The 15,781-nt window shown below is 33.7% G+C and overlaps 1 protein-coding gene across 1 annotated transcript; it reads right to left on the bottom strand.

Annotated features, from left to right (window-relative positions):
• Positions 1–226: 226 nt before the first annotated feature.
• LOC114331781 (activator of basal transcription 1) lies at positions 227–15,524 on the bottom strand. Its single transcript, XM_028281436.2, has 3 exons — positions 15,184–15,524; positions 14,259–14,478; positions 227–488 (listed from the first exon to the last, which is right to left on the bottom strand). The coding sequence occupies exons 1-3, from the start codon at positions 15,368–15,370 to the stop codon at positions 260–262; spliced, it is 636 nt and encodes a 211-aa protein (XP_028137237.2). The 5' UTR covers positions 15,371–15,524; the 3' UTR covers positions 227–259.
• Positions 15,525–15,781: the final 257 nt, after the last annotated feature.

Genomic DNA, 15,781 nt, shown 5'->3' with positions numbered 1-15,781 from the left:
TGTTTTTTAAAGAAGAAAACGAAAAGTTAGATTACCTATAAGTGTGTTATAGAAGAATATCGGAAATGAAAAGATAGTTTGACAACGACGCACCTGACCACTGTGTGGCGTCATTTCATTCTTATCTTAAAAAAATTTACTTATTCTACAACATAAAAACTGCTTATTGAACCTAGTATGAAATTACAAAATTATTTGATATTTAAATAAAAGAAGACAAAAAGAAAACGTTTATGAATCATGTTTATTAACACCAATATTAAAAAAGAGATTGTAAAAATTCTTTCCTATCATCACTCTTTTCCTTATCTTCTTCAGCATCCATCTGTTCTGCAACCTTTTCTTCAATATTTTCAAATTCTTTATTCACTACTGTTTTATTCTTTTTAGTTTTTTCAACATTTGATGCAAAGAAGTTGCTCTTCTTTTTGGCTAATTGTATTTCTGCCCTCAGTTTCTGTCTTCTTGCTGCTTTTTCATATGCCAATCTGTAAATTATATTATAATTACATTAATAATAAAAAACACAAAAAAAACAAAAAACAGAATTGCTATAGATTCACGGTCCCAAGCTATTACTAGCATACGCAGATGACATTGATGTCGTTGGAGACTCCATCCTATCCATAAAAGATATTTTCAACAAGGTGGAAGGAGCAACAAGTGAAGTAGGGCTGAAGATTAATAAAGAGAATACGAACTATATGTGTATAAATATAACTACACGAAGAGACAGAATAGGACAAACTGTGACGTTCAACACCTTCAATTTCGAAAGAGTACAACGTTTTATGTATATGGGTGCCGTAATCACAGCTGACAACGATGTTACTGAAGAAATAAAAGACAGAATCCATACGGCAAATCGTTCTCTATTCGCACTGGATAAGCTTATAAAATCAAAAAATCTTACAAGAAGTTCAAAGATCGAAATCTATAAATCCATCGGCAGACCTGTACTAACATATGGATGCGAAACGTGGACCATGACCAAAGCAAACAAAGAAAAGCTCAGACGTTTTGAACGAAAAATACTAAGAAAAATTTTCGGACCTCACCACAAACCAGTATAGGATCAGAACCAATATCGAATTAAAAGCACTCTACAATGACGCCGATAATGTCCAAGACATTAAATTACAGCGACTAAGATGGGAAGGCCACGTTCACAGAGATTCCTACAGGCAAAAGACCACTCAGACGTACCAGAACGCGATGGAGAGATAACATCCAAGCAGATCTCCGGAAAATGAACATCCCATTTGACCCTAGGTTGATGGAAGACCGAACAAATTGGAAAAAAGTTGTACAGTCAGCCAAGACCCACGCAGGGCTGTAGCGCTACGTTTTTTTTTGACATCCATTTTATTGCAATCTATTTTATAAAAAATAATAAACAATACATATGAGTGTTAAGAGTGTGACACAGTCAGTATTCACCCAGTGGTGAATACCCAAGAGAGTACAATAATGATTGAATTAGTACAGTTATTAATAAATTAATTGAATTAATTTGAATAGTACGATAGTAATAAGTGGGAATGATTAGTTAGTGTTGAGGTCAAGAGTGTCTGTTCTTTTTAGTCTTCTGTTCTGTAGGGAGATTGGTGACCAATATGTTTGGGTGAACCTGTAGTCTATTGTGGTACTTGGAGCACAGAGAAACAATTTCTTCTTTGACGGTTTGGACTTGGAGATCCCTATGTATATTATCGTTGGAAATGTACCAAGGAGCTTGTATCTTGAGTAAATTTGTTTCACTGGCAGTTCCTCAGATTTGGATGCCATACGTCCAGATGGGTTTCAGTACACATTTGTAGATCAGAAGTTTATTGTCTAGACTTAAGCGTGGTTTTTGTTTCATGAACCAGTACATCTTTCTATAAACGAGTCCTAGTTGCAGTCGTTTGTTCCAAATATGCTTTTGCCATGTTAGGCAAGCTAGGTTGCTAGGTAAATCCCCAAGTATTTGAAGTCACTTCTTATTGGCAGTGGTGTGTTGTTAAAGGTTACAGCTGGATTGATCCTCTTTAGTGTAAATGTAGTGTGTTGACTTGGAGCTATTAACTTTGACTCTCCACAGTTTAAACCATATTTCAAGTCTATTTAAGTGACTTTGTAGTATCTGTGAAGCTAGGGTCGAATTTTCGTGGCAAGCCATTAGGACAGTGTCATCAGCATATGTTGCAATTGTTGTACGATCTGAAGTTGGTATATCTGCTGTGAACAGGAGGTACAGTGTGGGTTCAAGGACACTTCCTTGGGGTACGCCAGAGTGGATGGGATGTAGAGTAGTGAGGGCCTCCCCTATCTGCCGGTGAGGTATGATTGTAGGAACATGCAGATTGGATGAGGCAATTGTCTTTTAAGTTTTGATATTAGACCTTTATGCCATACCTTGTCGAAGGCTTGGGAGACATCCAGGAAGGCTGCTGTACAATATTTCTTGTTCTCGAGTGCATCTCTTGCGGTTCTGACTACCCTATGGACCTGTTCGATTGTGCCATGTTGTTGTCGAAATCCGAATTGGTAATGAGGTATTAGGTTTTTTTCTGTAATGACAGTGTCTATTCTTTTCAGGAGAAGCCTCTTAAACACTTTGGAGGGTAAAGGCAGAAGGCTAATAGGACGATAGGATGAAGGTTGGGTTGTGTCTTTGTAGGGTTTATGAATTAGAATGATTTGTGCTACCTTCCATTATGAGGGGAAGTAGCACAATCTTAGGACAGCATTGTATATGTACATTAGTAGCTTTATTGCTTCTAGAGGTAATTCTTTGAGAATTAGTCCTGTTATCAGGTCGTATCCAGGTGCTTTTTTTTTGTATGTAAGTTTTTGATTACTTCTTCAATTTCGGTAATTTTAACTTTTCTGGTGGAAAGACACATCTGGTAGGGTTCATCTGCTATATCTGTAATTTTCTCTTCGTTCTGTGGAACCTCTCTCTTGTGCGATTGGAAAAGGGACTGCAGATGTTCAGCGAAGGTGTTAGCCCTCTCTTCGTCACTTCGAGACCAGGTGCCATCATTTTTTCTTATCGGTGCTTTAGTTTGTGATTGTGTTTTGAGTTTTTTAGACAATTTCCATAACTAGTAGTTCTTTTCTTCAGAGCTAGACAGTTTATCTAGAAAATAGTTTATTTCTTGTTCTTTGTGTTCCTGTAGGCCCTTTTTTAATTGACGGGTTGCTCTGTTGTATTTGGTTTTGTCATCTGGAGCACGGGTGGTCTGCCATCTTTTTCTTAATTGTCTTTTCTCGTATATCATGGTTTTTTATAGAGCGGGTATGAGCCCCGTCTCTTAGCATATTATGATATATCAGGTGAAGCTTCCCATGCGGCTTGTTGAATTTTTACAGTTAGATGTTTGACTGCTTCTTCTATATCTTGCTCAATTTTAGTGGTAGGTTTAAATTTATACTATTTTACTTTATCGTACTATATACGTAGTATAGTATAATAGATAAAGTTATAGGATCGTGCAAAAAATTTTTTTTTCAGATTTCACTTTTTTTCGACGTTTTGAGTCCCCCTGAGACTAAAAAGCAAATAAAAAAAACATGTCGGAAGTATGTACGTACGTACGTATGTCGCCACCGCCCAGCAAAAACTACTGGACCGATTTTGATGAAATTCGGTATGAGTAAGTTTAAGAGAATTTTGTCGAGAAACTAAGCTTTTAAAAAAAACCTCTCAAAGGGGGGCCGAAATAGGGGGGTTATTTTGGGCCCATTTTTGCAAATTTTGACCGAAATGAATGAAATTCAACTCAAAGTAAGCTCATCGATAGGTAAATAAAAATACGGAATTTGACATTTCCAAATTCAAAATGGCGGCCAAAATGGCCGACCGCCCACCCGACACATTTCCCTATCTATCTAAAAACTTGTTGAAGATAAGTTTAATTTGAAAAAGTCGTTATATAGTCTAAAGATGGGGCTATAAGAAGGATGTTATCGTTTTTCAGAAAAAGTTACGGGTTGCCTATATTTAAGGGGTCACATTTTGACATAAATTTGAACTAGATTTTCTCAAAAATGGCTCCAAGGAATTTTTTTATTTTTTGATATATCTTTGATATCCTATTAGTAAATTGAATGACATTAGTCATATATCTTAACTCCCCATAGGAGGGGAGTTATGAATTTTTTATAAAAAAATATTCGAGTGCCCGTAACTTCCTTCTTAATAGAAACTAAAATTTGAAATTTTGCAAACATATATGGTACTTTATTATCTATTATCACAATAAATTTTACCAAAAATATGGCTTCTGGTTGAACCGGAAATGAATAAAAAATCTTAATTTTTTTAGATACGCCCTGTATATTTTAACATATTTTGAAAGAATGCAAAATTACCTTTCCAATGACATAAAATTCATTGCTGTAGCTCAAAAACTCGAAAAGTTACGGTAAATAGAAATTTTGCTACAATCTTATGTGTGTCCTCTCTCACGCGTTCATAGCAGAGCATTATTGTAGGGCAGTCAATGAGGGTATTTGGCTCCGAATTCCATCCTACTACATTGATGTACAGTGGAACCCCGATAAGTCGGCCCCCGATAACCCGGAACTCCGGCTAACCCGGACCGATTTTTATCAGACAAACATTTCAACAATAAAAATGTATTGCTGTTACAAAATCTCGTGAACCTAATTCATTCATTTGGTGACGTCAATATACGAACGAAACGATTGATGAATCCGACATTACTGAAAATATCAGGGTGCAGATGGGACCCTGTCGCGCAATTCGCAGCAAATAAAATAGTCGTATGTTTTTGGCTTGATTTTATTTCGGTTATACATACGCATTTTCAAGGTTCACGAGGTTTTGTACCAACTCTATGTAATATAATATTTGAGAGATAATGGAACCGGATTGAACTACATATAACATAGTAAAAATGACTCATGGTACACCACATTCATTGTCGAAAACAACATGCACCTGTATTATCCTTTATTTTTTTGAAACTGTCTGTGTTAGCATTGTTTAGAAAAGACTATTAAAATTCTTTTTTTAACAATGGTCTTAGTCATCACTTTTATTAAATAACATAACATCAGAGACGGTATTATGTGTAGTAAAGTCGTATTATTGTTCGCTTCCGTTTTGTAATCGTTCGTAAATTTATTCAGATTTTGCGTTTGCGTGTCTTTTGTCTATAAGAGCAACAAAACGTAAAAATGTTGTAGTGGCAATGGAAAAGAAACTAGAAGCATTAAGTAGAATTGATAAAGGTGAATCTTGCAGCATTATATTATGGTGTCGGTACATCTACAGTATCGGATTGGAAGAAAAATAGAACTAAAATCGAAGAATTTTTTTTTCAAAATGATAACAAAAGACAGTTTAATCGGTGCAAAGCTAATAAAGCTACGAATGAGACTTTTGACGACGCTTTGTATGTGTGGTTTTGTGTGGAATGCGAACGTGGTTTACCAGTGTCTGTGTGACAATTATAACGGAGTTTATCTGTAAGCATACCATATTTTATTAATTTTTACCATTTTCTCCGGCTAACCCGGATTTTCGATAACCCGGATCGGCCGCGGTCCCAATTAATCCGAGTTAACGGGGTTCCACTGTACTTGATATTTTCACAGTAAGTAGGGAATAGCTCAAGAAACAAAATCTACCCTATATACTATGGCGCTTTTATCTTGGGGCGGTTCCCACTTCTTCAAGGGGGTGGAAAATTTGTTGGTCAAAATAAGCAGGAAAGTGGCTAAAGAACCTATTTCTAAGCAAAAACTGGCCTATACTTTTTTTTTGGAACTCAATACTATTTGAGTTATGCGTAGTTGAAAATTGGCCATTTTCATTGAAAAATGACACCTTTTCGGACGGATTTTTTGTGAATACCTTAAAAACTATGCATCTAACTAAAAACACTATATAAAACATTTTTTAGATTATAAATAATAAAGAGATTCGTTCCTTCGTAAATTTTCTATTTATAATACAAAAAGAGATATGGTAGGTGAAAATACTTTGTTTTTTGGTGCATGCTCAAATTGGTGTATTCAACTTGAAATAACAGAGGAACGGTAGGTTTTAGGTGTATAATGCTACCAACACCTTTTGTAGTGTTTGAAAAGGCCTTTAAAACGAGCACCGTTAAATGTCGGTTACTTACAAACTAAGCGAGATATGGTGCAAAAAAATATATGACTAATGTACTTTTAAGGAAAAATGAAAAGTATATACATTTAACTCCCCATCTACCATAATTTAAATGCATTGTTTTCCTTCTACAATACCTTTTAATATATATATATAGTGTTATTTCTACTTTCAAAATGTTGAACGGGTTTAAAATGAATGGTTTTTGTAAAAAATGTGATCAAATTATAGAATGAATTTTTAAATTTTCTTAAAAATCTTCCTTTTTCTCCATGTAATTCGAAAATAAAAATATTTCACCCCTGAGAAGTGGTGGGAACTTCCCCCATGATAAAAGCGCCATAGTATATAGGATAGACTTTGAATTAGGAGATTGGGCTACTCCCAAAATTTCATTAAAATCCATGCAGTAGGATAGAATTTGGAGATAATATCTTGTTCTTAATCTCGCGCATTGACTGGCGTAATCGAAATAGAATGAAATGCAAATATTGTAAACTATTAATTTCTCAGAAAAATGAACTAATTTGAAATGAAAGTATGACTATAATATTCTATTGATTTATGCAATAATCTACACATCTATAGTGTGTCCCCGAAATATGGCATCGAACATTTTCTCAAATGCAGGAATTAATGATGCGTAGAACCATAAAATACTTTTAAGTACAGTAGGTGTTTCTAAAATATCAAAATAACGAGTAACTTTGTTATTTTTATAGAATTCCAGTATCTAGTACCATAACGATAATAGATCGGTACGATAAAGTTCTCGGGCGGCCCTTCCGTCCAGCGTTTTTTATTATATCTCTGAAGGTATTCCAGTTTGTCCGGCTGTTGGATAAAACTAGTGGTTTTGTGATGTGGTGCACCTGTGTACTTAGGGTAATAATGAAGGGAGAGTGATCAGATGAGAGATCGAACAAAGGTTGAACTTTCAAGTAGTTTAGAGAGATACTTTTGACAATACAGAAGTCGATGAGATCAGGGACTTTTCGTGTGTCGGTTGGCCAGTACGTCGGTTGACCCGTGGATGCCGTTAGTAAATTATTGTTTAGGACACTTTTTAATAATTCTCTACATCGAGAGGTTATGAGTCTTGATCCCCAATGAAGGTGTTTAGCATTATATTCACCAACAGCTATGAAGCGATTTCCGAGCTTGTTAAAGTATGCCATGAAGTGTTTTTCTTTAATAATTTTATTTGGTGGACAGTAAACTGCAGATAGTATAAGCTGACTATTCCAATCAGTTATTGAGATGTGGTTTGTAAGTTTACTTCACTATGCTTGATTATTTCATGGTGTCTAATGCTGTTTTTATAATTATAGCAGTGCCTCCATGGGCTCTTCCTAGAGGGTGTTGAGTTATATATGTTGAAAATTTGGGTATATTGAAGTAGCTTTTGTCTGTCATATGTGCTTCAGATATTAACATAACGTCCAGATCATGCTCTGAAATAAAGACTTTGACTTCCAGACTATGATTAGTCAGACCATTGGCGTTCCATGTATCAATTTTTAGTTCAGTGTTAAAATAAATAAATAAAATAAAATAAATAGTTTATTTACGGCCAAAAATACCATTTACAAAGATACCACATATCACAATAGGTATAGGTAGTATCACAATCATAAATACATATTAAAATATAGAACAATATCACTATATAAAGACTGAAAAATCAAAAATATATATATATATATATATATATATATATATATATATATTAAATACAATTTAGCATTTTATTTTTTTTCAATTTTTTCTTAAAACTAGGCAATGAACAGTCAAAAAAGTCAATATCGATATTATTGGCCCCCTTAGACATTCTTCCAATTGCTTTGTTCTGTGCATAATTGGTGCAATGAAAGTCTACAAAAAATAGTTCTTTACTACGAGTATTACATTGAGGAACTCTATATTTTATCTTCTCAAGAAGTGTTGAGCAATCAACCAATCCATTAACAATCTTATATAAGAAAACTAAATCAAGAAATGATCTTCTATTTTACAGTGATGATAAATCTAATAAGTTGAGAATTTCACTATAATTGATGTTTTCAGATGGTATATTTAGTTTATATGCAATGAATCTTAGAAATTCTTTTTGGACTTTCTCTATATTATCGATGTGGCATCTGTAATAGGGTGTCCATATGCAGCTTGAATATTCTAATATTGATCTAACTAATGCACAATAGACATATTTAAGACAATTTATATTAAAATCAGAAAGACTACGTTTTACAAAACCAAGCATCTTCAAAGCTCTATTAACAACAAACTCAAAGTGCTTAGTAAAACTCAAAGATGAGTCAAAAATAATGCCTAAATCTTTAATGGATGTTAAAATTTCTAAGTTTTTGTTGTCAATAGAATAGTTAAAGAGTGTAGGTTGTAAGATTCTGTGATATCTCATTATTTTACATTTATCAATATTTAAATTTAGTTTATTGTCACAACACCACCTGAAAAAATTATCAAGATTCTCTTGTATTAGAAGACAGTCATTTACATCTTTAACTACCCTAAATATCTTTAAATCATCAGCATACAGTAATATTTTACAATCGGAAAAACAGTTTAAAACATCGTTGACAAAACAATTAAAAAGCATTGGAGAGAGATGACTTCCTTGAGGAACTCCTGATAAGACTTTAATTTCTGATGATAAGCAATCATGAATTTTGACAAATTGTCTTCTATTTGTTAAGTAACTTTCAAGCCATGATAATAATGATCCATGAATTCCTAATGCAGATAATTTTTTAACTAATATATCCTTATTCACTCTGTCAAATGCCTTGGAGAAATCGGTGTAGATCACATCAACCTGCCACCGGCTCTCCAAGGCCTCTAAAATGAATTCCTCCAATACAAGTAGGTTTGTAGATGTAGATCTACCTGACATAAAACCATGTTGTTCATTTATTAGTATGGATTTTATTTTTGGATATATTTTTTCAGTTATTAACATTTCAAAGATTTTAGCAAAAATAGAGATTTTTGAAACTGCTCTGTAGTTCTCAATAGATTTCTTATCGTTATTTTTGTGTATCGGGGTAACATAACTATCTTTCCATTTATCAGGAAAAACACCTTGAGACAACGACAAATTAAAAACTTTACATAAAACCTGAGAAAGGATGAATCTACAATTATAAACAAAAATGGGTGAAATATTATCAGGGCCGCATTTTAGATTAAGGTTTATTTTTTCTATGCTATTATATACATCTACTTCACTAATATCACAGCTATTAATATCGACATAATTATTATATAGAAACGATTTTGCTGTATCTAAACTAGATAGGCTAGATAGATTAGTGTTGAAGGCTAAACTTTGTGACCAGTGTCATTAGGATGTCGAACATTTTGTCCATTCTCTCCATCAGTTTTGAGACGACCTGTTCTAAGTTGTTTGTTGGTTGAAATGACATAGGTGGTAAACCTTGTTGTTGTTGAGGTGGGTTAAATTGTTGGGTATTGGAATTTGTTGCTCCTGCAACTTGAGCATAGCTGAGTGTTTGTTGTGGATTTTGTTGAATTGTATCATTTGTTGGTCTCTGTGATGCTTTTGCGTGTAATGGTGTAAATTTACTTTTTTGTAATTCTTTGTAAACTGAGCAACCTCTGTAGTTTGCAGGGTGATTTTCTTCGCAGTTTACGCATTGGACTTCATTATTTCTTATTTTTCTTGAACATTCTTTGGTTGAGTGAGCGCCTGTGCATTTGACACAACGGGGGCTTCTATGACGGTATTGACGAGTATGTCCAAAGTGCTGGCATCTTTGACATTGTGGTATCTCTCTTTTCGGGTGAGGAGGTTCTACTTTAACTACGGTGTTAAGTATTTTAGTTATTTGGTACACCTCTTTATTATTTAAATTTGTTTCAAGTTCGATACTAGACAGAGGAAGGCATTCTTTCGTGCCCCTTTGTCTTATGTTCGAGATATTTATGACTGAGTGTCCGAGCTCTGTGAATACCTTTTTTATGTCTTCCAGATCAGTAGAGGGGTGCAGGTTTCTAACCATGACTCGGAATCCTCGGTTTTGTTTTAGCTGATAAGTGTGAAACTGCGTTTTTTTTTCGGTTAGTGCTTTAACAGTTTCTTTGTAATGTTCTGTTGTGTCTAGCTGTACTTTAACTTGATTGTTATTCAGGCTTATTAAGGTGTACTGTTTGGATGCTGTTTTGTCTAGTAAATCTTGCAGAGGTTTGATAAATGTTACATGTTGAATGAATATGGGAGGAGGCCTCCTCGATTCTCTGCCAGTTGTTCCGCTATTAGCTTCTTCTTCCGGCTCTTTTTTAGCTTCTTCTTCAGGCTCTTTGTTAGCCTCTTCTTCCGGCTCTTTGTCCAGAGCTGAGAATCTGTTTTCTGTCGCAGCTGGTTTTTTAGCCAATAGTCTGTTAGCACTGCTTGCTTTTTAATTCGATTGTCAGGACTTTCATTGTTTCGTAGACGCTTTTTGTACTGTACTGTCTCCCATACTTCTTGATCTTTTGAAGTGCTGGGTTGTATTGATTCAGGTGCTATAATTGGGTTAGATTGTTGTTGATAATTATTTAAAGGTTGGGATAATTATAGTGGGATTGTAGGATAGGCTGTGTTTGTTGCTAACATACCTTGAGAGAAGCATGGCATTTGCCCTGGTATTTGACTGTAGATCAATGGAGTGTTGGCACCTGGAACGTTTTGGTAGATCGTGTGCTGCATTTGATTTTCCATTTTACGACAATTTCCTAGGTTACTTGGTCTCGTAGATTCATGTCGCAAAATAGTTTTTAGTTCCTGGACTATAAGTCAAATAACACTGTTTTGTTGATTTGTACAAACAATTAAACTATCATTAGGTTTTATTTTTACGTTCTAAATCACTTTCACATTAAAGAACGATAAATTAATTTAAAACGATGGTTTTGTTTCTAATTTAAGACACCTATTATCGAAATCAAGTTTTTGCAATTGATAACGGAGAGCCGATAATGACTGTCTCGTTCGAATGTTGAAAAGCGATTGAAGTAGCGCTACGTGATGATGATTAATAACAAAAAGAAAAATAATTACTTCACCCTACTTAATGAAGATGTATAATTGCAAATAAAATATATAAGCACAATGCTGGATAGGTTGATGATGAAAAAGTTTCAATGAGGTGATCATCCAATTGAACTTATAAGTATGGTCTTCAGACTTTTTGAAAGAATGCTATACAATACAATTAGGCAAACAATACTCCAAGATATATCGGTTGAACAAACAGGATTTCGACCAAATTACAGCTGCTGAAACCAAGACCTAGAACTGACTAACTACATAGAAACAGGCTTTCAAAAAAACCAAAAATATCTACTGCTCTCATACCCGATAAGTCGGCCGCCGATAACCCGGTAGTCTGGCTAACCTGGACTGATTTTCATCAGACAAAACTAAAACAAACAAGTTTTCACTTTGACTGAGTTTTTTACCAAGAAATAAACAATAGTGTATACAACTGTATCTATGTGTAGATGTACTGTGCATACCTATGTATTTCATGTTTTTGCCATTATAATGGAGATTATGTTAACAACTTAGTTGTTTGCTTATGACCAAGTAATTCTTGCCAACGATGAACATGATCTGGATTATTTGCTAAGAAAATTACAAACCGAATATGAAAAAGGGGGCTTATGTATGAACATGGAGAAAACGGAATATTTGAGAATAGGAGAGGAAATCGAAGATTCGGAATTAGAGTTAAGAAATATAAGAAAATGTAAGGAATATAGATATTTAGGAAGCATAATATCAGAAAAAGGAACTACAAAAAGAGACATACAGCATAGGATACAGCAAGGAAGGAAAGCAACTCGTATTTTAAATGGTCTCCTATGGTCTAAAAAGCTGAAGCTGAATACAAAATTAACAATCTACCGAACAATAATTGTGAAACCTATTCTAACTTATGTGGCAGAGCGTTGGCAACTCACAGGAAAGGAAACAAAAAATATGGAAGTAGCGTATTCTTAAGTAGTATTCTTCTTTACTTAGAATTAATCTGTTAAATTATTAGATGATTTATATTAACTTTTTTATAGTAAGATCAAATTAAATAAGTTCATTAAAAGTTTGTTTCGAAACCGTTTTGAAAAATTGTAATCCCTTTGGATGTTGTTATTATTTTAATTAACACATACACCAACTACATTGGAACTTTTTGTACATTGTAAAAGTTTATTTTCAGAAACAAGAGAGCTTGAGCAACTGTTCAAATGAACATGCAGATTTTTTTATTTGTTAGAAGACAAAAAAAATATATACAGTAGACTCACTCTATAATGAGAACTGAAATGGCAGACTATTTACCTTGTTATAAGCCGATCTCGTTATATCAGACAAGTGTAATATTGTGCATACATATGAATATGTAGTTTTTTAACACATTAACTTCCTATAGTGAAGCCATTCCTAGCATAATAAGATGCTAAATATTGTTTGAATGGCGCTTTTGAAAAAGAGTCGGTGGATAAATAGGAAGAAATTGACAGGAGGTGGAGTTTATTACATCACTGGCACCGATAAGCACACAGATTTTTGGCATTTCTGTATACAGGCAGCTGGGGGCATTTATTTACAGCCATCACCGCACCAAAAACAAATAAAGAAACATGTTTTTCGATATCATTTCTCTCGTAACGTAACGGACAATTCGTAACATCAAAATTGAATTATTCTGTTTATTTTTATTAACGTGGAAACTAACTGTTATTACAGTTATAATTGCAAATATGTTTATCCATTTAACGAATCAGTACCGGGATAATCATGTTAAACACATTTTATATGTCGTATTTCAGAATATGTTAAAAGTCTTCAAACATAAACAAATATTTAAACACATACAAACTTTTAACAATGTTTTTAAAAGTTTATCCATTCCTCTTATTGTTCCTTAAATTTGCATACACCTAGACAAAGGAATAATGAAGTAATTCGTGAAATCTTTAAGCCGACAACCATATTTAGACATTCCCAACTTTCTAAGTAAACATTTTGTAAAGAAAAGATTATAATTTTGAAAATGTTTATCCTGATACTGATTCGTTAGATTAATAAACATAATTTTATTTATTATCCTTAATAACAGTTAGTTTCCACGTTAACAAAAATAAACAGAATAATTCAATTTGGACGTTACGAATTTGTATAGTTACAAACTGTCACATTACGAGATGTCATGGAACCAACCAAATATGCGTCATTATAGAGGGTTATATAGTAGAACCCCACAAATCCGAACTAATGGAGGATATAGCCTCTTCGGATTCCGAAAAGTTACGATTATTCAAAAGTTAGAATAACTAATAATTCAAAGCTTTCATTGTCATTGATTCTGAGTCACTGCACCTGCCTCACTCTCTCATTTTCCAAGTTCCATTACAAGATGACCTCCTAGAAGTCGTACAACTTACAGAATGGATTGAAGCTGGCGACAATGAGCACCAAAAAGTTATGAATGAAGATATTGTAAACTTAATTCAACCTCAAGGCAATCCTAATGAAGATGAAGAAAGCGAGGAAGAAGTTTCTCTGTCAGATCGAGTGTCATACACAGATGTCACTAAAGCTCTGGATGTGGCTCTACGTTACGTGGAGCAGGACTGAGCTGCGTTACCGGTCAATGTAATGTACTCCATGCATCAGAAGAAAGTGACTGAATTCTTTAAGAATATGCATTGGGGCTGCAAACATTCTCACAAGAGTGTGGACAATATTTTTGGACTCAAGTTGACTACAAGAGAATCGACGTAAGTTTCTGTTTAACTGTTATAAGCACTACGAATAAAGTACCTATTAATTTTAAGAAATTTTAAATGTCAAACTCCTATTAATCCTACATTGTTCAATTTTCTCGTTTTACTCTGTATAATAAACATGTTTTTAAGTTTTTGTCTTGAATTATTAAATTTTTTTCACTTTTCATTGCTTCTGATTTGCTAAACGTTTGGATTATTGGGGTTCTACTGTAGTTCAATAGACATGGGACACCTAATATACCTCGGTATAAGCGAAACCTCGTAATACCCATGTTCGTTATAGAGAGAGTATACTGTATTATTAGTAAGTACCAACCTTTCATGTAAGTGTGTCCATTTAAAATTCGATAAATATTTAATATTCCACATACAGTCATACTGTTTAGATTTTTTCCTATTGCTAACCTGTGTATTATTAAGAAGAGCAGCTACTTGTTTGGCTATATACTTTCTTTCAAATTCTACCCAACCTTCTGAGAATTTTTTTGCTACTTTTCGTTTCTTTTTTGGCTTGTCTTTATCTTTTGATTTCAATTCTGTAAAATAAATTTGGTCAATACAACATTCCCATTAACAACATTAGATATGCAGATGACACTGTAATCTTAGCTGAAAATATTGGGGATCTTACGAGGCTGGTGACCAGACTAGCGGAGTTTGGACAAGATTAAGGTCTAGTAATGAACATCAAGAAGACAAAATTTATGAGAATATCAAAAACTCAAAGAAATAATGAGAATTTCTTCATATACGGAACCAAAGAGTTAGGTTGGCTAGGTGCTACATTTTCTCGACTCTGTATTATGGAATGGAAGCTTGGACCTTGAATGAGGCATCAATGAAAAAACTAGAATCATTCTAGCTGTGGGTGTATAGAAGAATTCTGAAAATATCCTGGACAGAACATGTCACAAACAAAGAGGTTCTGAGATAGATGAATCATGAAAATCTTAAATACCACCAAAACAAGAAAATTAGAATATCTAGGACATATTACATGTGGAGAGAGATACAATTTGCTCCAATTGATTATGCAGGAAAAGATTCAAGGAAAACGAAGCATAGGGAGACGCAGAATATTATAGAAGAGAAGTACAGATGTACATCAAATAAACTTTTCAGAGCAGCCGTCTCGAAAGTCCGAATAGCTATGATGATTGCCGACCTCCGTCGCGGAGATGGCACTTAGGCACTTAAGAAGAAGAATTCAAATATTTTTATGTTTAGGAATTTTTACTAACCTTTATCTGCCAATTCTAAATATATTCTTCCTACTTGTCCAAAATCACTAAAAAATTCTCTAATTTTTGCCACATTCATGTATGGAGGTATTGTAGATAAATAAATAATCCCTCTTTTAGGTTTCTTTTTGCTCTTTTCTATGCTGGTAGTGGGTTCTGAATCCGAATTTTCCATTTCTTCAGTCATATTTATATAAATCAACAAACTCTAAAAATTTTTATTCTTACTTAATACGTCTTCTTACACTAAAATCAAGTTTTACTTTAAACATTCATCAAAAACAAATTTTCAACCCTCCTGATTTTTTTTGAGGTTATACGTTTGAATTTGACATATGAAAAGGTAAACATGTGCCATGTGCCATGTGGTTTTTAAGGCAAATTTTGGTAATAATCTGTGATTGTGATAGACTATTTATATCTTTGGTACAGTATAAATCCCGATGTACGTCATTAACATAAGATATCTAAGTTGACATTGTTGCCAAATTACAAAAAAAGAGAATGTGTGTGTACTTTGTACGCACGTAAGAAGCTATATACTTCTATTATATGATTTCAACGAAATTAATATACTTTAAACAGTTTATCTATATTT

The sequence above is a fragment of the Diabrotica virgifera genome, chromosome 4 (genome assembly GCF_917563875.1).
Source record: "Diabrotica virgifera virgifera chromosome 4, PGI_DIABVI_V3a".
NCBI lineage: Eukaryota > Metazoa > Arthropoda > Insecta > Coleoptera > Chrysomelidae > Diabrotica > Diabrotica virgifera.
This window is presented reverse-complemented; position numbering and strand designations above follow the sequence as displayed.